This window comes from Xiphophorus couchianus, chromosome 6 (genome assembly GCF_001444195.1).
Source record: "Xiphophorus couchianus chromosome 6, X_couchianus-1.0, whole genome shotgun sequence".
In the NCBI taxonomy this organism is placed as follows: Eukaryota; Metazoa; Chordata; class Actinopteri; order Cyprinodontiformes; family Poeciliidae; genus Xiphophorus; species Xiphophorus couchianus.
Window position 1 is genome coordinate 121108 of NC_040233.1, and position 26287 is coordinate 147394.

General features: G+C 43.3%; 1 protein-coding gene across 4 annotated transcripts in view; it reads right to left on the reverse strand.

Annotated features, from left to right (window-relative positions):
* Positions 1-26287, reverse strand: part of agla (amylo-alpha-1, 6-glucosidase, 4-alpha-glucanotransferase a) — a 140815-nt gene that overhangs the window by 21573 nt on the left and 92955 nt on the right. For all 4 annotated transcript variants that reach the window (XM_028019989.1, XM_028019988.1, XM_028019990.1 and 1 more), the window contains 8 exons: positions 6829-6952; positions 6352-6515; positions 6094-6195; positions 5226-5381; positions 5008-5158; positions 4763-4887; positions 4194-4306; positions 3948-4082 (listed from right to left, as the gene is read on the reverse strand). In XM_028019989.1, the coding sequence (XP_027875790.1) occupies positions 3948-4082; positions 4194-4306; positions 4763-4887; positions 5008-5158; positions 5226-5381; positions 6094-6195; positions 6352-6515; positions 6829-6952 (1070 nt within the window). The remainder of the gene's footprint in view (positions 1-3947; positions 4083-4193; positions 4307-4762; positions 4888-5007; positions 5159-5225; positions 5382-6093; positions 6196-6351; positions 6516-6828; positions 6953-26287) is intronic.

A 26287-nucleotide genomic window follows, 5' to 3' on the forward strand; every position in this document is an offset into this window, starting at 1 on the left:
TGCAGCTTTAAATAATTATAATATAACACCATATCTGTCACAAGATGACAGGGAAGTCTCAGATCCTGTATTATTAATTATGAAAATATGCCAAAGTGATGAAAAGACAGGAAGAAATCTATATTGCAACTCTATCGAAGTCAAAGAGATTATTTTTCTCCATATTAAGACTTACTGACATAAACCACTGTGATGTCATGAGAAGAAACTGTTATATGACAAGATGGTGCCAATGTGTGCAGCAAGCTGTAAGTCACAGTCCCACAGACTTGCTGTAGGCCACAAGAGTCAAACTTCAGTCCTCAAGGGCCAGTGTCCTGCAACCTTTAGATGTGCCTCTGCTGCACCACACCTGAACAGAATAATCATGTTATTAGCAAGGTTCTTGGGAACTTACCTACACAAGAAGGAGGTTATTAAGCTATTCCATTCCATTGTTTTGTACCTGTGGCATATCTAAAAACTGAAGGACAATGGCCCTTGAGGACTGGAGTTTGACACCCCTGCTGTAGGCTATTCCATTGTATTTTTGCTTTGCTTCAGTGGTCAAGATTTTGTATCTCCATTAAGTTTATAAGTTTTCAGCCAATGAGTTGTTAAGCTAAACACCAGGTCACTCCATCATACGTATACAATCAAGTAACACAAACTCTTTATTATTCCCTACAAAAATTGGAAAAGTAAGGTTATGTTTTTTTTTAGATTCAGGAGTTATTGGACTACCAAGTACCTGATTGATCCATGTCTCTCACTTTAAATGAACACAGTTATATATACGTATATATAGTGGAAAGTCACAACATATGTGTGTGTTGTGTGCAGTAGTCTATTAATCACATCAGTTTATTTTGGTTTTACTTTGAAGGACTTCACTGTCACTCAAACATTGGACAGCTTTTAAAAAAAAAGTCCTAAATACCAAGACAGGCAACAAGATTCTATTAAACAGTGTCATTGCTTTTAAATTGTTTTCTATTGTTTTACACTTGTGCATATGTATTCATTAGTTTTATTTTGTAACCAGGTTGCTGTGTATTGTAGACTTCTGCCCAGGTCCCTCTTGAAAATGAGATCCAGATCTCAATGGGGTTTACCTGGTTAAATAAAGGAAATAAAAAAAGACAAACACTGCAGCTTGGAACCTAAACTTTAACCACTTCAGAAAATTCTAAAAATAATAATAAGTATTAGTAATTATCGCTGGAGATAGTAATGCAAAGAAGGAATTTACATAAAATCAAAAAAATTATGGACAACCATGACCATTCTCTTTACATATCGTCGTGGGAATCAATGCTGAAGGAAGGATCAAAGCAGTAAAAACAAAGTTGGTGTGTTTGCCACAAAATTCTGCCCTGAGTTAACGCCTGGCTTACTGGCAGATTATCTGAAAGAAAAACTGCATCGAGTTAATGCAACTCATTCAAAATATCTGCTGAGTGCAATGAGGTGACAGACTTGTGTGACCCGCAGCTCTGGCCTGAAGGGATTTTCGTAAGGTGCTTTTATGAGAACCTCGGAGCAAGGTTCTCAGCAGGGTTGGAAGAAATTTCAGGCAACATTTAGCTCAGTTTTGTCTAAACAATAACAGGGTTTTATCTACTAAATAGAAGCTGCTAGCTGACAGCCATACAGATATTAGTGAAGCAAGGCATACAACATCATGGCTTGATCACTGTATATGTACTGCTGACACACATGAATGCATAACTAAGGTGGAGATTTTGTATTCCTTGGCAACAACTGATCACATTCCTGTGTATCTGGAATTAAACTGTGAAAGTGCCAGAGTTGCTCAGTTATGAGAATAGCATATGTAGTAGGAAGCTGATTTGGAGTACAGTGTCTGACAAGGATATTTGTACTTGCAGCTATATAAAAGTCCGAGCAATATTACTATTATTATACATAGGGAAACTTTGTTGTGTGGCAATACTAACTGTGAACATATGGAGTATAAAAGTGTGTTATGTTTCAGATTATTGATTGCATTAATAATGACAGCAGGTGCCTTCCCCACAAAAGGTAAACAAATTATGCGTCAGTACCAGGCTGGACAGAGTAGGCCTCTGCATTTCATGCTGAGTCTGGAGCAGCCTATAACGATTGGGTTGCTACAAGGAAGCCAAGATCTGTAATGATTTTAGAGCTTAAGAAAATTGCAAATGCTAAATTTAAGAAAGCTGTCTGCATCCTAAAAAGGAATCGGAGGATCATTTGCAAATAAACTCCAGTATAATAATATGTCTGAGGTTTGGGAGGAGATAAAGTTCATTAATGGCAGTAAGCTTCTGCTGCCACCAAATATTTAAGAGGTTACTGGAAATAAGAAAATTGTGCAAATATGGAGGAAGCATTACTGTAGGTAAATAGTCAGAGGTTCAGTGTTAGAAATATCGACTACATACAATCTTACTGACAATGGTATGATGACGTATGACCAGATGAAGTATGTGTTGCTATTGAGAAAATGCCATTAAATAAAACATGCGGTCTTGACCAATTATCTGCAGAGCACCTGAGGTACTCTAATCAAAGAGTTCATGTGTTACTTTCACTGTGCTTTACAGGTTTCCTAAGACATGGCATTTTACCCGACTCCATGTTATCAGTATGTACTTTTAGTGCCAGTAGTAAAAGAAAAAAACTGGGAAATATCAAGTATTGACAATTACAGACAATCACCTTCAAGAATTCATAACAACAACTGATAATCAGTTTGGTTTTAAACATAAGCTTAGTACTGATTTATGCACTTACTCATTGAAGGAATCTGAAAGTAAATTTAAGAGACAGAAGACTTCTGTTTTTATGTGTTTTTTTTAGATGTATCTAAAGCTTTTGACAGAATTAACAACCATAAGTTATTTATTAAGCTGCAAAGTAGAGGAATCCCTGCGTATTTAATCAGGATATTACATTATTGTTATTCATCAGTCTATGCAAGTTAAGTGGAGCTCGGAGGTTTCTGAACCCTTTTCTATAGCTATTGGAGTCCTGTTCTTTTTAACTTGTATCTTGATGCTTTGTCTGTTGAACTAAGTGATTATAAGACTGGCTGTATGGTGGGTAATCATATTGTAAATAATTTAATGTACATAGACATTAAATGAGTTAATGTCTGCGTACTGCTGCATGCAGTGCTGGATATATGATAGATATGGTCTCTAGTTTGATATAATGTTTAATTGTAAAAAGATTGTTATGATTGTTACAACTAAAGAGGATCAGAAGATGAATTTCCCTTCCTTTTATTTAGCAAATTAAGTGTTGAGTTTGGTTAATAATGTATAATATCTTGGTCATATTCTGAGGAGTGATCTCTGTGATGATGATGATATGAAGTGACAATCTTGTAAGTTGTACATGCAAGCCAATACGCTGGCACGAAAATTTTGCATGTGTATAGATGAGGTTAAAGTGTCTCCTTGTTGAACTTATTGCACCTCGTTTTATACGGCACCTGTGGTGTAACTACAGTAAGGCTATGATGAAGAAACTGCAAGTAGCCTATCAGGACCCTTTTAGAATTCTCCTCAGAATTCCACGTTGGACATCTGCAAGTCAAATGTTTGTCATGAATAACGTACCAACTTCTCATGCCTTGTTGAGGAATTTCAAGTATAACTTTAAGTGCCGCTTGGATTTATCAATCAACTCAACTCTGCAGTTGTCAGACCTCCGACAACTGCAACACATAGTGATTCTAGTTTTCTGCAGTTGATCTCAACTGCAAAATCCTTGTCTTTTTAAAATATATATTTTTAAAAAACTAGCCCTCCCACTCTCTTACTATATTTATATATATTAAATATTTTTACTTGATTCATTTTATTTTTATTCTTTTATATATAATATGGAATACTTTTTTCTCTGAAATAAAGATATACTATTTAATTCAGTTTATTTAGATACCATAATGAATATGAGAAAAAGGAGATCCTCACTGCGTAAGGGGTTTCTGCAGCACTTCTGGTGGGTTCTCATCAGGTACACTGCCCCTCCTGTACTTTGGACTGAACTGGGACAGATAAAACCTCAACACGCCCACCAGCTTCTGTGCTTTGGGATCCAAACTGACTCTGTACAGAGTATAAAAAGTCAATTTTTAGTAATTACCAATAAAGGTTGAATTAACAAGCAGTAATAATGCACAGGAAATTGAAGGAGTTCAGAAACTGTGGGAGATGTACCTGAAGGCAATGATGCTACCAGGGGTCAATTTCTGGAACTGAATTTCTTGAACAAACTCTGAGCGGCCTTTAGATGTCACTCCAGCATGTTTCACCACTGCACTCTCCTCCATCTGTACACATAGCAGAATTATTTTACTATGAAACATATGTCTGTTTCACAGGCCTATTATAATAATTATGGTTGCTTGCTGCATGCAATAAAGATAAGTCTACAGCAATAAAGATAATCAATATATTTTTTTAAACAACTGAATACTACAGATAAGAAAATAAAACATGTTGAAGATTGTTTTTCTTCCACATTTCTTCAGCCAAGGCATCAGGCTAGAGGTAGAAACGGAAAACATCAAGGAAATCATCAGCAGGGGGCGACGATGGCTTTAGTCCTCCATGCGACTGTCACAGGCCCTACTCCGGGTCCGTTGACCTTTGGCACATGCCCTCCCCCTCTCTTAATGCACTTTCCTATCTGACTAGTCTTAAATAAAGGCCACTACAGTTGGGTAAAAAACTTAAAAACAATAACAAAAAATGACAACATCTTCAGTGTACACAACAGTTTTTACCGGTATATGCTCTTTTATTTCCACTGTGTATTCTGGCATGCCGTTTATGTATTTCTCATCCTTCTTGTAACTCCTAGCCTCTCTCTCCACTGTCCTTGCCTCCAGTACAATTTCTTCAATCTTGCCTGAGGAGGGAAGAATAAATAAAACATGTTTCACAAACAAACATTTGTACATAAATTGAACTGGCACAAAAACACCTGCACATACATATTTGATATCTAACAAACATGACAGAATCCTACCAGGTATGAACATAGGTGGGACATTGTTGCTGTACTGATGAGTTTTGGGGTTCTTGAAGGCTGTCCTGCTCACTGTTACCACAGACTGGTGTGTGCTGGGGCAGTGACGAGTAACTGCAACAATATCTGCATCGACCTGGTCCACATACACCTGAAAAATTGAGAAAGTTAGACATGATGCTGGGAACAGGCAGCATGGTGTCACTACAAGCTCAGACCTGTGAAAAGCCCTGGGCAGCCAGCTCCTGGTGCAGCTTGTTGAGAGCCAGCTTCCCAGTGATGATGCCGCTTTGAAAGCCAACTTCACCAGTAGAGGTGGGAGCTGAAGAGGGATTCCACTTGGGATAAAAACGCTCCTCCTTCACCACAGATATCTGTTCTCACACAGACACAGATATGAAAGTAAATTCTGTTATTAATTCATGTATTTATATCTTAGGTTTAAAGCTACAGGAGGGTGTTTCACACCTTACAACTCCCTCCCCCCTTTCGGTTCCAGCCATGAACGTGAAAAACTGACAATTCTCCTGTAACTGTAGGTTGTTTCCCCATTAGCACAGCTGTAGCACACTAACAATACTGAGATTAAACATGCTACATGGAATGTGTAAGCACTGCATACACAATGAATGACACTGCTAAGACATTTTTCTTGGCTCTGATTGGTTGTTTTGACTGGGAGCGGTGCATTTCTGAAGATGGCAGTAGGAACAGTAGGAGCAGCCATTAGAGCTTGATTGAACTTATCTGTCTCATACTGTACTGTTAAGAGATAATGACAGTTTAAAAAACACATTTATTCTGTATGAACTGGTTCTGCTTACGGATGCTTTCTTCTGGGGGCAGCCAAACTACAACACAAAAAGGATGTCTAACCTGATGATGTTAGTTATTTGAATGGAACCAATTTTAATCTAAATCAAAACCATTAAATTGACAATTAACAATAAGCTGATCAATTGTTTGCATCCCTAATTGAGACATCCTCACATTCAGCTTTCCAACTACTGACTATAGGCTAAAATAAAAATAATAAGTAAAGAGTAGGTAGTAAAAAGTGCATCTGAGCATGTGATCTAAAATAACCTGATGTGGGACCAGCTCATCATATCCTCTGGTGGAGCCAGTAGCACAGCAGGCCATGGAGACGATGGCAGAACTGGGCAACGAGTCGAGAGCTGACCGCAGCTGGAAACACAATCAGACCAACAAAATAAAGCTGACATGACATCTGCTTTATGGTCAAAAACAGTCAAATTAAAGCACAGGGGAATTTAAGCCAAGATTCGTGAGGCCCCACAGTAAGTAGAGACTTATATGAAGCAGACAAGAGCACAGACCCACCTCAATGGGACACTCGTTGTCATGGGTCACATCCAAGAACATGGCGTGAGCAATAGAAGGCATGAGAGGACGCAGGCTGGGCTGAACAAAGGCTCCGACCGGCTCTCCACCGTAACGGTAGACCAGCCGGCCCTCTTCATGGCTGTCTCTGGCGGACATGGCCTCTGGCAGCAGGACCAGAGAGGATCAGAAGGGTTAGCTAAAACAGGATGTGCTATCAGAACTTATGCACAAATAGTACTTCTTTATAGCTACATAGACAACTTTACGATTAGCAAATATATTTCAAAGTAAAAAGTCAGTATAAACACTAAAACACACATTTTCCTTCCGCAAACCAGTTTGATTTATTTTTATTATTAGGACTTATTAGTCTGATGGGGTGCATAAATATCTGCTAAACTGAAGTAATGAAGTACACATCAAAGGTTTGCCTATACATTAAGCTGCATATATTGAGCATGCATAGTAATGTACCTCGTATGAGGGATGTAATCCCTAGTCTGGTAACAAAGATGTTATCCAGCTCCTCGCTGCCAGTGAACAGTTCAGCCACCACGTACAGGTTAGGACACTGGCTTCTGGCTACATCCAACATGAACTAGAAACAGCAAGGCAAAGCAAAGCAGCAGGACGAATGCAGAGCCAGAGTGCAGGAAGTACAAGTAGGAAGAAATGGGAAAGAGAGAGGGAGGATGTTGTGCAGGTATTGTGGGGGACAAACAGCCAATTTGATATAATAGATGCCATAAGAGGTAATACATGCAGCAGAATAGTTAATGAAACAAAACAATGGAAAACACCAAGGGCATGGAGAGGTCACATGCAAAAGGATGCAGTGATGAGAAAAAGACAAACAAAAGGACAAGTTAATTTATATATGCATGTACCTCTTATGAGGCTGTTGATTCCCAGTCGGTTAACAAACAGATTGTCTATGAGTTCACTGCCTGTAAAGAGCTCAGCTATTACATACAGGTTGGGTCTGACCTCTCTGGCGGCATCTAACATGAACTAAATGAGACAACATGACAGCATCACAGAGAGAGAGAGAACAGGCTGCTGTTATCGCAGAATCATCTGGATGAAAATCAAGTTGGGTTAAATACGTCAGAAAATCCTCACAACACAATTGTCTCCAAACTAAACAAGATTTTCTTCTATTTTTCACCCTTGGCTGTATTAATTTGTCTAAAAAAAATCTTAAAACTGAAATGCCTAGAAAAAGTCATCTTATAACAAACAGATTTATCAAGTTATAAATAAACTCATCTATTTTACTGGGTTTGGGGTTACTTAGGCTTTAGTTAGACTCAATGTAGAGTTTCTGTGGACATCTTTTGTCATCATAATCCTTCCATGGAATCATGATTAAAGATAGATCAGACCATTCCAGCACATATGACTTGATCCAAGTCCTTCCTGTTCCAGGCCTGGTTGTACATTTTAGAGTAGTTGTCCCAGTAGAAAGTGAACCTCCACCACAGTCTTCTGCCTACTGGAACCTCTAATAGCTTTTCTTTTTCAGCTCTTCATTTAGCTCCACGTATCTTCCCATCAACTCTGATCAGCTTCCCTGGCTCTTGCTAAAAAATAATTCTCACAACACGATGCTACCACCACCATGTTTCAGTGTGAAGCTTGTCTCTTCATCAACATTGAGTTGAATGTAAACATCACAGAAAATGGAGAAAAATAAGGTAAAGTACAAATCCAGCTATCTGCAGCATTCAACCAGTCCAAAATGTTTCACAACATATGAGATGGTTTCCTACTGTGATGGAAAAATTACATTAAGGTCACATCTGCTAGTCATGTTATATGAATGATTGTGAACTCTCACCAAAAGAACTATTTGGGTTACATGTAGAAGGTTGGAAGTTGTTTTCTACAGCTGCATCAGAACCAGACTGTCTCGCCCCTTGTTGTTAATTCTTTATCTTTGGTATAAAACTCATGTGTTGTCTCTGCCTGACAGAGCTTTTCATCCAGACCTGCTTCATTACTGATTGTCCTACAAGCTCTCTGTATTGTGCACAATATATAAATAAACCTGATTGAGTGATTTCACCTGAACAGTGCTTGGAAATAGTATTTTTTCCACGACACTACCTTCTTTGAAGATTACAAGTAATTCTCCTACAACACATTTTTAAATTTTGTAACAACTCCAAAGTAATAGAAACCTTTCATATTCTCAAATGACTCCACCAGTGTTGTATAAAGTACTGAAATCTCAGAGTCAAGTAAAAGTACAAGTACCTCTCCAAAATATGACTTTGGTAAAAGTCGAAGTCACTGACTGAAATGTTACTTGAGTTAAAGTCTTAAAGTATCGGAAACTTCTTGTACTTAAGTATGGAAATTACTGTAAAAATGGATGTACTCAAGTAATGTAATGAAAAGTACAAGTAAAAAGTAAAACAAAGCAAATGCAGTTTGAATGACATTTTTTATATTTTGGTAAACTTGTCAAATACACTTAAAATAATGTACACAACCAAGTGCAGGCAAAATTAAACCTGCTAATAGATATACCTGCAGGCATCATTTAGTTAAGAAAATTAGGTGCTTTACCTATAGCACAAGGTTAACTTAACCTGCTTTACAACTGAACCAGCTTCTTAGTATACCCTCCAGGACAGAAAATACAAAGTTTTTGTAAGCCTTAAGTTTTCCCTTCAAGTAAGGTCAGTGCTAAAAATGAGAAAAATAAATAGTACAGAAAATGCGGCCAACATGAAGAAAAAGAGCTGTTACGATTACTCTACTTCACAAATCAGTGAATCAGTCAATGCTACAGTCAGTAGGTGGTGCACACAACTGGTCATTATGCAAAAGAAAAAAAGAATTGGGAGGGAAATGCAGCTTATTGGCATCTCTGTAAACCTGGTTTTGAACTTGCATGCCTTTCCTATATTCGTTAAATTTAGTCTAAATTGCTATCGCTATGGCTTCTGTCCCCCCTTGAACAGAGGAGTCTAGGTAGCCTGCTACAGTCAACATTAAGCCTAAGCTAAATACACCACGTGTGGAACTGAAACAATGCCAAACAAAGTTAATTTATGGTCAACGTTTCACAATACAGTAGTGTCTAGTGACCAAGCTATAGTTACTGAAACAGGAGGATTATAACCATTTCATAAGACGTTACCTCGATGTGTTTCTTCAAGTTGGACGGGGAGTTTTTGTAAGATAGAATTTCCATGTGACTGCTACTGATTGCGAGACTTGCTTTGTGTTTAATGGGAGAAGTGAAACAGGTGTATCCTAATTAAAAGTAAAGAAATCAAGAAATGGCAAAAAATGTGGAATGAAGATAAGAAAGGAAGAAGATTATATGAAGTACAAAAGTCAGTTCAAATTCGAAGCATTAATGAAAGAAACAGAAGAGAAGAAATAATAATTAGTAGATTAAGAGTAGGTCATACCTACTTAAATGACATGCTTTATACAATAGGGAAGAAAAATAATGATAACTGTGAGAGATGTGGAGAGAAAGAAAATGTAGAACACATATTGATGAACTGTAAGTAAAATGAACTCGAAAGGGAAGAATTAAAGAGAATAGTTAGAAATATAGGGCATGAATGGAATCTTAAAGGTATATTAGGAAATGAAGAAAACATAACAGATATTCACAAATTAAGGAAAGCATTGTTTATTTATCTTAAGAATACAAAATTAAAAAATAGAATTTAATAGATGTGAAGTAATGCTTCTACACACTCATGTACAGTAGGTGGTGGTATGCACCTTAAAGTTGCTTGTGATCCGCCATAATAGAAAAGAAGAAGAAGAAGGTGTATCCTATTGGAGGTGATGAACAAGCCCAGTGTCATGAAGAGCGGGTGGTGAGAGTGGTGAGGCAGATGCAGCGGACCCAGGTATGATGAAATATGAAGATTTAATGAGAAAACTTAATCCAAACAACGAGCAGCAGGCACATGGAAACACTGACGACACAGAAGCTAACACTGACGAGGACCCGACGAGGAACAAAGAACACAGGTGGAGTTAAATACACGGGACGGTAATCACAGAGACGAGACACACCTGGGAACAATCAAGGGGAGGACAGGACAACGAAGAGACTTACGGACACAGAAACTCTAAATAAACACAGAAAAACACAGATCCTGACAGTACCCCCCCCTCAAGGGCGGCTACCAGACGCCCACAAAACAAAAACACAACAAGGGTGGGCGGAGGGGCGCTGGACGGGGGGCCAGAGTCCAGAAAAAACAAAAAACAACCCACCATTGTGGGCGGAAACACAGGAAGGGCCAAGAGTCCAAAAACAACAAAAAACTACCCACAGGGTGGGCGGAGGCAAAGGAGGCGGGAACCACGGAGGTGGTCCGGCGGTCGTCCGCGGCGGCGGGAACCACGGAGGTGGTCCGGCGGTCGGCGGCGGCGCTGGAGGCGGGAACCACAGAGGCGGTCCGGCGGCCGTCCGCGGCGGCGGGAACCACGGAGGCGGTCCGGCGGCCGTCCGCGGCGCAGGAGGCGGGAACCCCGGAGGCGGTCCAGGGGCCGTCCGCGGCGCTGGAGGTGGCAATGGGGAGTCCCGGGGGCCGCCCACAGACGGCGATGACGAGCCCCCCGAGGTAGGGTCTCTGGTGGAGCACAGGGAGTCTCGGTCGGAGCACAAGGGGTCTGAGTCTCGGGTGGAACGCAGGGGGTCTCGGGTGGAACGCAGGGGGTCTCGGGTGGAACGCAGGGGGTCTCGGGTGGAACGCAGAGGGTCTCGGTCTCGGGAGGAACGCAGGAGGTCTCGGTCTCGGGAGGAACGCAGGAGGTCTCGGTCTCGGGAGGAACGCAGGAGGTCTCGGTCTGGGGAGGAACGCAGGAGGTCTCGGTCTCGGGAGGAACGCAGGAGGTCTCGGTCTCGGGAGGAACACTGAGGGTCTCGGTCTCGGGAGGAACACTGAGGGTCTCGGTCTCGGGTGCGCCGGCTGGAACGCCGGCTGATTCGGTCTCGGGTGCGCCGGCTGGAACGCCGGCTGATTCGGCCTCGGGTGAGCCGGCTGGAGGTGAGCCGGAGCGGAGCCTCGGGGTCGGCTGCGGGGGCGAGCCGGAGCAAAGCCTGGGAACCGGCTGCGGGGGCGAGCCGCAGCAAAGCCTTGGAAACGGCTGCGGAGGTGAGCCGGAGCGAAGCCTGGGAAACGGCTGCGGGTCCGGAAAGCGACGAGGGGCCGGGTGCACCGGCAGCTCACGTCGCTGTCTCCGAGCGGGCAGCGGAGGTGGCGGCTCCGGAAAGCGACGAGGGGCCTGGTGCACCGGCGGCTCACGTCGCTGTCTCCGAGCTGGCAGCGGAGGTAGCGGCTCCGGAAAGCGACGAGGGGCCGGGTCTGCCGGCGGCTCACGTCGCTGACCTCCCGGACGGAGGAATCGACGGGGGCCGTATCCGGGGGGTGCCAACACCAGTCTCGTCCCCCGGAAAAGATCCCGCTGCAAGTCGGCGAGAGCCTCCGCCAGCTCCCTGTCCTGCTTGCCGGACCTCCGCCACGGGCCACTCTGCCCTTTAGGCGGTAACCTCACTCCAGCTGGGTCCAACATAGCAGCCTCACCTTTCGGTCTGGTCGGGTCCTTCTGTCACGAAGAGCGGGTGGTGAGAGTGGTGAGGCAGATGCAGCGGACCCAGGTATGATGAAATATGAAGATTTAATGAGAAAACTTAATCCAAACAACGAGCAGCAGGCACATGGAAACACTGACGACACAGAAGCTAACATTGACGAGGACCCGACGAGGAACAAAGAACACAGGTGGAGTTAAATACACGGGACGGTAATCACAGAGACGAGACACACCTGGGAACAATCAAGGGGAGGACAGGACAACGAAGAGACTTACGGACACAGAAACTCTAAATAAACACAGAAAAACACAGATCCTGACAGTACCCCCCCCCTCAAGGGCGGCTACCAGACGCCCACAAAACAAAAACACAACAAGGGTGGGCGGAGGGGCGCTGGACGGGGGGCCAGAGTCCAGAAAAAACAAAAAACAACCCACCATTGTGGGGTCTGAGTCTCGGGTGGAACGCAGGGGGTCTCGGGTGGAACGCAGGGGGTCTCGGGTGGAACGCAGGGGGTCTCGGGTGGAACGCAGGGGGTCTCGGTCTCGGGAGGAACGCAGGAGGTCTCGGTCTCGGGAGGAACGCAGGAGGTCTCGGTCTGGGGAGGAACGCAGGAGGTCTCGGTCTGGGGAGGAACGCAGGAGGTCTCGGTCTCGGGAGGAACACTGAGGGTCTCGGTCTCGGGTGCGCCGGCTGGAACGCCGGCTGATTCGGCCTCGGGTGAGCCGGCTGGAGGTGAGCCGGAGCGGAGCCTCGGGGTCGGCTGCGGGGGCGAGCCGGAGCAAAGCCTGGGAACCGGCTGCGGGGGCGAGCCGCAGCGAAGCCTTGGAAACGGCTGCGGAGGTGAGCCGCAGCGAAGCCTTGGAAACGGCTGCGGAGGCGAGCCGCAGCGAAGCCTTGGAAACGGCTGCGGAGGTGAGCCGGAGCGAAGCCTGGGAAACGGCTGCGGGTCCGGAAAGCGACGAGGGGCCGGGTGCACCGGCAGCTCACGTCGCTGTCTCCGAGCGGGCAGCGGAGGTGGCGGCTCCGGAAAGCGACGAGGGGCCTGGTGCACCGGCGGCTCACGTCGCTGTCTCCGAGCTGGCAGCGGAGGTAGCGGCTCCGGAAAGCGACGAGGGGCCGGGTGCACCGGCGGCTCACGTCGCTGTCTCCGAGCTGGCAGCGGAGGTAGCGGCTCCGGAAAGCGACGAGGGGCCGGGTCTGCCGGCGGCTCACGTCGCTGACCTCCCGGACGGAGGAATCGACGGGGGCCGTATCCGGGGGGTGCCAACACCAGTCTCGTCCCCCGGAAAAGATCCCGCTGCAAGTCGGCGAGAGCCTCCGCCAGCTCCCTGTCCTGCTTGCCGGACCTCCGCCACGGGCCACTCTGCCCTTTAGGCGGTAACCTCACTCCAGCTGGGTCCAACATAGCAGCCTCACCTTTTGGTCTGGTCGGGTCCTTCTGTCACGAAGAGCGGGTGGTGAGAGTGGTGAGGCAGATGCAGCGGACCCAGGTATGATGAAATATGAAGATTTAATGAGAAAACTTAATCCAAACAACGAGCAGCAGGCACATGGAAACACTGACGACACAGAAGCTAACATTGACGAGGACCCGACGAGGAACAAAGAACACAGGTGGAGTTAAATACACGGGACGGTAATCACAGAGACGAGACACACCTGGGAACAATCAAGGGGAGGACAGGACAACGAAGAGACTTACGGACACAGAAACTCTAAATAAACACAGAAAAACACAGATCCTGACACCCAGGCAAGCAGGCTACGGACTTTGTTCGGTAGCCTGCTTGCTACTTGCTAATCAGTAGGTGGGGTCAAAACACTTGCGTTTCTCTCTCTCGCTTTTTTGTAACGAGTAACTAAACCACACATTGAAAATGTATCGGAGTAAAAGTACGCAATTAAGTTCGGAAATATAGTGAAGTAAAAGTGAAAGTCATCAAAAATTTTCATACTCCAGGAAAGTATGAAGTACTCCAAAATATACTTAAGTAAAGTAGTGAAGTATTTTTACTTCGTTACTATACAACACTGGACTCCACAGGATTATTTAAAAAGTTAATGAAAAACAACAACATTGACCACTTTAAAGTGGTTTTATTGCTGTATAATTCATCCATCATATCACATCCCCATTATTCTAATTTGTGTTCCTCAACCATGTAAAAACCCACTAAAATACTTTAAAGTTTTCATTTGCAGTGTGATAAAATTCCAACAAAGTTCAAATTTGTGAATGATTTGGAAGGTATTATAAATCTACAATGAAACTGAAAAATGTAAAATGCAAACAGGTTACAGTTGTGGTCAAAAGTTTACATACACTTGTAAAAAACATAATGTCATGGCTGTCTTGAGTTTCCAATAAGTTCTACAACTCTTATTTTTCTGTGATAGAGTGATCGGAACACATACCTGTTTGTCACAAAAAACAGTCATAAAGTTTGGTTCTTTCATAAATTTATTATGGATCTGCTGAAAATGTCACCAAATCTGCTGGGTCAAAAATATACATACAGCAACATTAGTATTTGGTTGCATGTCCCTTGGCCATTTTCACGGCAACTAGGTGCTTTTGGTAGCCATCCACAAGCTCCTGGCAAGCTTCAGGTCGAATGTTTGACCACTCTTCTTGACAGAATTGGTGCAGTTCAGCTAAATGTGATGGTTTTCTTGCATGAACCTGTTTCTTTAGCACTGTCCACATGTTCTCAATGGGGTTTAAGTCAGGACTTTGGGAAGGCCATTCTAAAACCTTAATTCTAGCCTGGTTTAGCCATTCCTTTACCACTTTTGATGTGTGTTTTGGGTCATTGTCCTGTTGGAACACCCAACTGCGCCCAAGACCCAACCTTCGGGCTGATGGTTTTAAGTTTTCCTGCAGAATTTGGAGGTAATCCTCCTTCTTCATTATCCCATTTACTTTCTGCAAAGAACCAGTTCCACTGGCAGCAAAACAGCCCCAGAGCATAATACTACCACCACCATGCTTGACAGTAGGCATGGTGTTCCTGGGATTAAAGGCCTCACCTTTTCTCCTCCAAACATATTGCTGGGTGTTGTGGCCAAACAGCTCAATTTTTGTTTCGTCTGACCACAGAACTTTCCTCCAGAAGGTTTTATCTTTGTCCATGTGATCAGCAGCAAACTTCAGCCAAGTCTTAAGGTGCCTTTTCTGTAGCAAGGGCTTCTTTCTTGCACGGCAGCCTCTCAGTCCATGGCGATGTAAAACACGCTTGACTGTGGAGACTGACACCTGTGTTCCATCAGCTTCCAAATCCTTGCAGACCTGCTTTTTGGTGATTCTTGGTTGACTCTTGACCATCCTGACCAATCTCCTCTCGGCAGCATGTGATAGCTTGCGTTTTCTTCCTGATCGTGGCAGTGACACAACTGTTCCATGCACTTTATACTTGCGAATAATTGTCTGCACAGTTGCTCTTGGGACCTGTAGCTGCTTTGAAATGGCTCCAAGTGACTTCCCTGACTTGTTCAAGTCAATAATTCGCTTTTTCCGATCCACACTGAGTTCCTTTGACTTTCCCATTGTAGCTTTTGTGGCTGAGTCTAATGAGCCCTATTTAAATGGGCTCATGAGAAGTCAACAGCTGTAGTCAATCAGAATCACTTACAAGAAGTGAAGAGGCCATGACATGAAGCTAATTTGATTGACACAACTCTCTACATCACCAAAATTGACAATTTATGTTGCTGTATGTATATTTTTGACCCAGCAGATTTGGTGACATTTTCAGCAGACCCATAATAAATTTATGAAAGAACCAAACTTTATGACTGTTTTTTGTGACAAACAGGTATGTGTTCCGATCACTCTATCACAGAAAAATAAGAGTTGTAGAACTTATTGGAAATTCAAGACAGCCATGACATTATGTTTTTTACAAGTGTATGTAAACCTTTGACCACAACTGTATATAATAGAATAATAAAGAAGGCACAATCCATTTTTGTTCTATTTATTCACCCAGCTAAGGCTAAATTAGAATTTCTACCGACATAAATGACCCATTTCTTTCAAGTTCTAAACAATAGCTTGATTTAATAACAGTGTCATCATCAAAAATTCAGAAGTTAAATCCTCACTAAGAAAACAAAATTATCACAATTAGGAATGATCACATGATTGGAAGTCACATGGTTTCAGACTCGATAGGAATCAGGCGTTCCATTCTGATAAGGAATCAAATATATACATACAGGCCCATGTCCCTTTTTCCTTGATGCCCCAAGTGCCCTTTTTTGAGTTTTTTTCTTTTAATATTTTTATCTGTGCATTACGAGGCCTGCTTGTGCCCTCATCTGGCTGTCCTCAGTCTAATAATGACTGGATAGATTCTCAGTGCCTCTGCCTCCATGTTGTTAAGACACCAAGCCCACGGTAAGGAGGCGGGGGCAGAACTGCGCCCTTTATCAATCAGCTTATGTGCAAGATTTTTTTATATTTTTTCAACATACCCTTGTTTGTGAATAAATACGTAGGTTTGATGTTGGCATTAGAAAAACTGTCTACTTATTTTTGTAATTGTCCTCACAATAGCAGCAAAACCCCTCCTCGCTCCTAAACACAGAAATGGTTTGGCCGCAGAGAAAACTTCTGACTTTAACTTTATCATGCTGCCCCAGTGCCAGACTAAATGTCCTGTTCTATACAGGCAGCCTGAGTTGGTCCCACCATTTTGCATCAGAATCAGATATCCTGATTTAAAAAAAAAAACAGTCCCGTGACTGTCACCGCAACGTACCTGTACATCTGGTATCACCGGTACCACCTGCTCACTGTTCGCTCTCTGCTTCACCTTAACCTAACGTTGCCACCAGACAGGTTCGTACAGCTGCTGACAGGACATGAGGTGAGCATCCAGCAGAAACATGCGCAGCAGAGTGGCTCTAGGTCGTTATAGAGGGCCAGTCTATGGTAAGATGGGGCCTTAGGCAGAATGTGATTTAGGGCACCCTTCCTACTAAGAACATCATCATCACTAATAGTGTTTAAATTAGATGCTCCGATCAGGTTTTTTGCTGCCTATTCCAATACCGATCATCCATGAGGCCAATCTCTGCCAATCGCTTGGAATGGCTGTTAATTTTTCGCTTTAAGTATAAATGATACTATGTTATGTGGCAAAATGGAAAAATTATCTGGCAATAAATTCACCTAATATAGATAGACATACTAGACATATTTTAATACATATCTAAAATCTTTTTTTTTAAGTTACATGCTGCAGCTTTAAGCATATGTTCAGTGTGAGAGTTCACTGTATAGTGGAGTTTGAACGGCGCTATGTCTGTGAAATATTACTACCAGTAGCGTGTAGTGGCAGTCCAAGAACGAGAGCAGATCCCAGTGTCTAACATCGCCAGATCGAAGACTTTTTTTTCTGCAGTGAGCCTCGACAAACTCCGTCAAGTGTTTGTTTTTTAAATGCCATATTAGATTTGTTGTGTTGATGCATTTTGACATGCTTCACCCCCGTGGTAATTTTCCGGTGCAACACGCAAACTTCCCCATTTACGCTGACCGTTAAAGTTTCACAGGACGGGATTTGTTGCCGCGCGCTTGCGCGGTGTGAAGGAAAGAGGAGATCAGCTGCACAGGCAGTCTGCAAAGTGAGATAAATATGATTGGTTTTGGTGATCGGCAACAAGAGATCACTGATCATACACTGATGATCAGTTGATCGATCGGCACACCTCTAGTATAAAGGCATAAGCAAACTAAGCAGCCGCTTAGGGCACCAGGGCCACCAAGGAGCCCCCTCAGTGGAGCTGATTTTTTTATTTTTTTTTAGTAACGATTTCTATGTCATTAAAGTAACAAAAACACACAATTTCATCATCAAGTGATTTATTTTTACAATGCCATATATTTGATAATCTATGTAGAAATCCTTATTTTATGGACAAAGGGAAAACAAATAAATTGCTCTTGGGGGCCCCATGGTGGCCCGGTAGGTACCGCACGTTTCACCGGTAACGTGCTGCCGTGCAACGTACAGAACGCATCCAAAGGTCCAGTCGAAGATAAGTTAGCAAAACAATGTCTCAAAAAAAGACTTATCCTTCAGGGAGGGAGAAAAGAGGAAGAATAGAAAAAAAAGCCAAGATAAAGGTTTGCTTTGATATTGTTAACGGGGCCCGCGGATGGATTGTAAAGGTGCAGGATAATAACCACTCCAGGAGGGAATAATGTTAATCCTTCTTTAATGATGATAACCAAACAGGAGTACTGCTGGGTGGTTCAGGTGCTCTAACGCCGATGCAGACGAATTTTATACGTCCACACCAGAGTCAGCGAGCATCCAACAGCAAAACAGTCCCACCACCAAAACATTCCCCTGGAACACACACCCACTGCATGCAGAGTTCCGTTAACGAGATAAATGCACAAACTCAGCACCTAAACTCACCTAACGCACCTAAACTCAGATCGACCTAGCAAGCATGGAAAATATTGCTGGCATAAGCAGAAACATACAAGTACTACACTACCCCCCTTTTCAAAGAACATCAAACTACTATGGCATGCTAAGTTTACAACCAGATGCACATTTGCAACATTACTAGTGCAAACATTAGAACTTTAACATAACTCATCTCTTAATGCAGGATAATTATTCAGTCCAGTCATTTTGATAGCGGGCGGGGGCCCTATTTCTCGACCCCTAAGAGTCTTTTGAATACAGGGTTCTTGTTTATCTCCTTCAGATCCAGAGGTATGTGGTTCATCTTGCTGCCGATGTTGCACAGCCAACCTTCTTCTACGGGCTGCAACCTGACGCTTGCCCTTTTTCCTCAGCAGTTTCGGAGACCCAACCAGAGCTTTCTTTTCGCTGTCACTTCCAGGCTCATCTGCTGCTGGTGTAGGGGAAGTGGTCATGTGTTTGGGTAATGGGACTACATCTTGGCACTGAGGGAGGACCACATATCCAAGAAAGAGAACTTTGTCTCTTAGCAGTTGACTTTTTTTGGCTTCAACTTTAGACCGTAGCTATAAAGGTGTTCAAAAACATCAGCCAAATGTTGCAGGTTTTGTTCTACACCTCTGCCCAGTACAATAATGTCGTCCAAGTAGATAAACAGGATCTTCCACTGAAACCCTTGCAAAACAAGCCCCATAGCTCTCTGAAAGGTGCCAGGTGCGTTACATAGGCCAAAGGGCATCCTGGTATATTCATAGAGGCCATAGCGGGTGATAAATGCTGTTTTACAGCGATCATTTGGGTCTACAGAGATCTGCCAGTACCCACACTGAAGATTGAGGGTAGAGAAGATGGTAGCCACTCCCAGCACATCAAGACACTCTTCCATCTTCGGCAGTGGATAAGCATCCTTCAGAGTGAGGTCATTTAGGCGTCGATAATCCACACACCAGCGCACCCCCCCATCTTTTTTACGAACGAGTATCACTGGTGAAGCCCACTCAGAAGATGATGGTACCGCTACTCCAGCTTCCAACATGTCCTTGAGATGCCTTTCATCTCCACCTTGAAATCCTAATGGTGTCCGTCTGACTGGCTGCCGTACAGGTCTTGCGTCTCCAGTGTTTATCTTGTGAGTAACAGCAGAGAGCTGGCCAAGATCTGTATCATTGGCCTCAAAGAGAGACTGGTACTTTAAGAGCAGCTCAATTAGTCTCACCTGCTGATCTTCACTGAGCGCCTCACTGGATGTTGTATAGAGGGCTTGAAGGTGTTCTGGTAGATCTAGAGCATTTTTCTCAACTCTTCCAACCTTTGGGCTATCTGTGTGGCTGTTCTCTTCCACTGCCATGGTTGGTAGTTGTTTATCATCCAAATCCAGCATTATAAGGGGGTCATCCGGGAAGGTTTCAACTAGAGTGCCCACACACACTCCACAGGGCAGTGATGCGTTGGTATTTGAGAAATTACAAAGTCGAACTGGAACTCTGGGGTCCATGTAAATGGCAACACTTCCTGATGAGACAGCTTCTGTTATGTTAAGTGGTTGCAGGACAGCTGGAAGCCCAGGTTTGGGTTTATCAACTTTTCCCCAGACAATGCATTCACTTTCTGGTGGTAGTGTGACATTGTCCTCCAGGAGCACACGGGCCACAGAGTAGTCACCCTCACTTCCTCCAATGACACAAGCTGGGAGTGGCTCTTTACCCACAAATACTTGGCGACCAGCAAAGACGGTCATCTTGGCTGCCTGCATTGCATCAAGGCCTAGGAGCAGGGCATCGTGAATCTGCCCAACAAAGACCATCCAGTTGAACTTGTGTTTCCCGATTTCTAATGTCACCTCCAACTCACCCAGGGCAGGCATATTGCTTCCCACTCCCGCATTACGGAGAGATGTTTTCTTGAGCGGCTTCTTCGCTTCCTGTGGCAGCATGTTATAAACTTCTTCTGAAATTACTGTGGCTTCTGCGCCAGTGTCAACAACCGCTTTAACAGGTAGGCCATTGACAGTCATTTCAACTTGTAAGCTAGGACCCCTTTTACTTGTACGTCCGAGTTGTGGTGCGAAGTGCTGAGCCTCCTTACTTTCGACGCCCCTGTGAGATTCAGAGGTAGACTCCCTGGGATTGTTTCTGCGCTGAATTGGAATCGGTGATCTTGAACACTCCCTCATCATATGCCCAGCTTCACCACAACGAAAACAGATGGGCTTGTTCATTTGGCTTGGGCTTGGTGACCGGGCTCGGGAATTTTGAGCAGGTAGCTGATGCCATCTGGTCACTTTCTTGTTCTTGTTTTCTGTTGGTATAGACTGACGTAGCAGTTCCACAATCAGCTGACACGGTCTGAAGGCATTCTAACTTTAAATTTAGCTGCTTCACTTTGTCCATAAGCATTTTAAACTGATCCTCTGTTACATACTTTGGGCTCTGGAGGCGTCTGGAGGTGGGGCAAAAGTTATCAGGAACATTTTCGCCCTCATCAGCCCAGGAAATACGCCGGGCCCTCCCCGCTCTCATCTCAGCCTCACGACCCAGAGTTGCTTTAAAATTGTGTTCGTGGGCCTCAGCGAGCTTTTGTGCCTCAGCCAATGACGGAGGGTCACGATTCATTACTTCATAAGCTACTTTTTAGTTCCTTAGGTCTTTCAGGAAGACATCAGTTGCCAGCTGATCCTGGAGTAATAAATCTGTTCCTGGATATGCCAAACTCACCAGGCGTCGCACTTCCTCTGCAAACTCTGCTGGTGATTCTTTGCACTGACGCAGCTCTCCCAACTTCCTGCGAACAGTGGTGGGGGGGTCTTTTACTCCAAATCTTTGAGTAAGCTGCTCTTTAAGGAGAGTGTAGTCTTCACGGATGTGTTCAGGTAAGGAGCAGACGTAACGTATTGCAATTCCACGGAGACATTCATGAAGCTTATCTACTCTCTCTGCCCCTCTCCATCCACATTTACGAGCCCGACGTTCAAAGGGAAGCAAAAATGAGTCCCAGTCTTCTCTGCCGTCATATGTTGCCAGCTTAACTTTGACTGCTTCATGTAGGGGTTGCCTTGTCACCTCATGCCGACTCTCAGTCTGGCCAAATCCTCCATATGCATCCTGTGAAATAGGATGTGCCGCAGATGAGCGCTGATGTATGTCTCCTACTCTACGCCTAACAGTTGAATCATGGATGGCTGAAGTGTTGAATGGGCCTGCATTACGCAACCTTTGCCGAATTACTTCCAATTCTGCAGTAAACGGTGTGTGTGGTTCAACACTGGGTGCTTCTGGGGTTTCCTGTAACATTAAGGGAGGAAGGGCAGCCCCAGGGTTCGGGATTTGGCTGCTTGTTGTTGATTGCACTATTCTAGATGTCTCTCTTTGCTCTGCTGTAACATGCTGTAGAACTGGTGTTAGCTGCTTTAAATACAAAGACCCAAATAGACAGAGGGTATTTTGTTTGAAATTGAGCATCAACAAAGTGTAAAATGCGTTTTGTTACATGCAGAAATAAAATTTTGTGTTCTCTGCAGCAGTTCGTTGATTTCATAAACGCGACATAGGATCGATTTTTGTACATAGCATATAGGTTTTATATATATGACGTCAAAATGGGTTGTGGCTCCGAGTGCTTTTTTTTTTATAGGGAGGCGGTCCCAAATGGCTCTTTGAGTAGAAAAGGTTGCCGACCCCTGGTATAGGCCAATCACAATCCCCCAAAATGAAGGAAATCGGCGCCCAGAAATTGACTGGCCGATAAATGTAAAATATATTATACATGCATAGGATATAATGTAAACAGCACTATCAGAGATACAATAAGTTTAAAGTAGGTGTCTGAATGACCTAATCATCTGACTGTTGACTCCAGCAAATTGTTAAATTGTTAGCAGAACTAGAGGGCCTCAAAACCAAATCTCACTTAGGGCCCTATGGAGGCTTGGGCAGGCCCTGATATATTTGATTATGTATGTAGAAATCATTATTTTATGGACAAAGAGAAAAAAATAAATTGCTCTTAGGGGCCCTCTGGTGGCCGCGGTAGGTCACGCAAGCTTCGCTGGTATTTTGAGCTGCCGTGCAATGTGCATCCAAACGTCCAAAGCTCTGGTAGAAGATAAGTTAGCAAAACAACGTCTCAAAAAAGGACTTATTCTTCAGCAAGAAAGAAAAGATGAAGAATAGGAAAATGTCAAGATAAAAGTTTGTCTTAACATGTCTTTGTAATATAATGTTTATAAAGAAGATTTGTGAGGCTGCTAATAGAAAATTAGCTTTATAGCAACATTGAACGGTTCAGTTCAACAGCCAAACATTTATGCTTGCGTCTATGGGTGAAACTCAGTTCTAACTTGAAATGAGTTGATTCTCCTGCTTGGCTCTGTATATTTCTGAGGTTTTTTTGGCTTCCAAAGCGGCGTGTTTGACAACATTTGATAACAACAATTGAAACATCTCAATGTTTGATATTGTCTAGCAAAATGTTTTCCATCAAGCTACATGGCTGCTGCATTAACCCTCTGATGCGTGAGTGACTGAATATCCAGTCTTCCGTGATTGGGTCTTTTTTGACCCGGGTTACAATCATTGTGTTTTAATGCTACTTTTGTCATTTTGATTCAAAATAATGTTTTGTAATGTTTTGTATAAATCTACTGTGTTTTATTTCACACAAGAATTATTTCATGTTTGAAATATTTTCATTTTTCACTTTTTAAAACGTTTTTAAAACAATTTGTAGAACATTTTTAAAACAAAATGACAGCAATTTTACAACAGCAATGATGAAATGTCAATAACGGACAATGTCAACATCCATTATGTGTGTGTGAGTGTGAGCATAGGGAAGGGGGTGCGAAAGAGCACATTTCTTGAAACTAGCTAGCTAACCAAGCTAACATTACTGTCTGTATTCTATTATGCTATGTACAGTATACCATGCATGTGAGTGTATATTGTCAAGAAAATCCGAGCTCAACCCACTTCCCCATGCTGGAGATTTAAGTTTAACAGTAATAATAAATAAAGTTATCTTTAAAATGAATCACTCAAGTGACATCTAGGTCCAACGGTAGACTTAAATGTCAATAAAATCAATCTGGTTGTGTGTGTTGTTTTTGTCTCCTGCAAACTTTGCTTTAATTCTACTTCTTTTTCTTTTTAATCATAAGAAATAATAGTCAGACAGAGAGAGTCATGAAACACGAAGAGCAGATTTCATGAAAAAAGAGGAAGTAAGTTTCCAGCCTGCAGATTTATAAAAATAGCTGAGACTATTCCTTATTTTAAAGCATGAAAGTTTTAAAGAATGAAATCTAAACATTTTGAGTAATTGGATAAGATTCAAAGTAAAATACTTACATTAATATTGGTTTACTTATAATAATACTTACACTTACACTTGTGGGTACACTTACAAGAAAAACAAGTAACTGTAACTTTGGTATCAAATCATAAGAATCATGGATTATTCTTGGTTTCTTTTCAGAAAACATCTGTAATAACTCACATTAAGATTATAATAAGAGTAATTAATAAGTTATGGTTATAAAATTATAAATGAATGCTAAATCAGAGAAGCTAAAGAAATTATAAATTATTTTGACATTGAACTTGAAATGATGTAAAAGGTGTAACTGCAATTAAACATCACTGATATGTTGGAGGTAGATGGTAGGTGAAAGGTTAGGGGAAAAGGGAAACTAACAGGAGAGCAGAAATGATCAACACCTTATTTGGAAGTAGATTAAATGTTTCAAAGAAAAGGTTGTGCAGGCCATGGTCATAGGAGGACCATTGGGCAATTCTGAGACATTAGCACAGACATCAACACTGTCTGTAAGACAGTGTTGGATATGAGATCATCTGTCTAAGCAGACAGCCAATGAAACAAGCACAGCATCAGGGCTAGCCAATGCAAACGCAACAAAAGGCTGGATAAACCCTATAAAAGGTGGGTGCAAAAGAGGAATTTTTGGTTGGATCCTCCAGGCAGCTTCGAGCCAAGATCGAGATGGACAAAGAACTCTGCAGCTGAAGAAGAGCTGGGGCCACGTAGCCGAAGACTGTCCTGCGCATGGGGACCAACCGGTCAGCCCTGCAACATGTGGCTTCACATCGCACTTCTCTCATCAGCTGGGTTCAGACCCCAAAGATGAAGATAAAGGCAAAGGCAAAGAACAAAGGCAAAGAAGAAGAACTGGTGCCTTCCTTCCTGCCAGCACCCAAGTCCTGTGTGACCTCACCATCCATGCAGAGAAGAAGCTCATCAGACCTACAGAGATCCCGGCCTTCATCGATCAACTTCCTCCTACTGCTGCAATACCTTCTTCATCATCAGGCCAGGTCTGGGGTTCAAAACACCATACTCTGTCCGTCGCTCTCAAAGGTTCCCTTTTTAGTTCTCAGTGTCAGCATTAGGGAAAGATAGACTAGATGATTGATTTTACTTATTTCATTATTTCTGCTACTGAATTAAGCTGTACTGACCCTTGCAAAAATGCCTTACTAATAACATATTTAGCATAAAGAAAATCTAAAAGATGTTGTGGACATTCAATTAATGAGTCACCTTAAAGTTCTATGATGGTTATAAAATAGCTATGATGTTTGATTCTGGAGAGGAAAAGGTGGAAAATGTTTTATAGGTTGCTGGTAGCCCATATGTAAAACAACATCCTTGGGACTTGCCCGAGTCACTAAAACCAACCTGGTTCAATAACAAGTGCACGTTGTAATATAGAGAAGGAGCGACCGTTAGTTGGCTGCACGCTGCTCAGTCTGGCTAATTCACAGGGGGAAGTAGGGTGGGACACCTGGATGTAGGTCGTCAGGAACCAGGCGAATCTTTTCTCGAAACCAGCTTAAACAGAGTTTACTTCAGTTCTGGACAGGGTAAATCCCAGCAGATTTAGGAAATTCAATTCACCCGTTAGATGGAGAGCTGGTAGCACATCTCCCCTCTCAGAAGAGGAAGTAGAGGGTGAGAGAATAGAGAGAGAGAAGGAGGGGGGGGTGTTGCGCAACAACAATATCCAACCATCCACCCACCATCCATCCACTGCTTATCTGGGCTAGGGTTGTGGGATAGCAGCCTAAGTAAGGAGGTCCAGACTTCGCTCTCCTCAACTCCTCCGGTGGAATCTCCAGGCCACCTGGGAAACATAGTCCCTCCAGCGTGTCCTGGGTCTTTCCTGGGGCCTCTGCCGGAACACCTCACCAGGGAGGCGTCCAGGAGGCATCCTAACCAGATGCCCGAGCCACCTCAACTGGCTCCTCTCAACGTGAAGGTGCAGCGGCTCTACTCTGAGTCCCTCTGAGATGACCGAGCTTCTCACCCTATCTCTTAGGGGAGCCCAGACACCCTATGGAGAAAACAAATTTTGGCTGCTTGTATCCGTGACCTCGTTCTTTCGGTCATGACCCAAAGCTCATGACCATAGATGAGGGTTGGAACGTAGATTGACCGGTAAATCAAGAGCTTAACTCTTTGGCTCAGCTCTTTCTTCACCATGACAAACCGGTACAGCCCCCTCTTCACTGCAGACGCTGCATCAATCCGCCTGTCGATCTCCCGCTCCATTTTTTCCTCATTCATGAACAAGATCCCGAGATACTTGGGATCCACTTGGGGATACTGCCCCACTTGGGGAAGGACATCCTCCCCGACCTGGAGAAGGCACTCTATTCTTTTCCAGATCATTTATATGTGCATTTAGTTATATAGCTATGAATTTTTATTTTATTAATTGAGATGATAAAAGAAAGAACCTTGAACACAAGGATCAACATGTTTTTTCATGCCATTCAACACATTCTCTCTCTTGGTTTTCTTATCCAGGATGTCAGACACGCACACAGACACACAAATAATACACATGCACAATAAAGTATAGGCAGTAATGTTAGCTAGTTGGTTG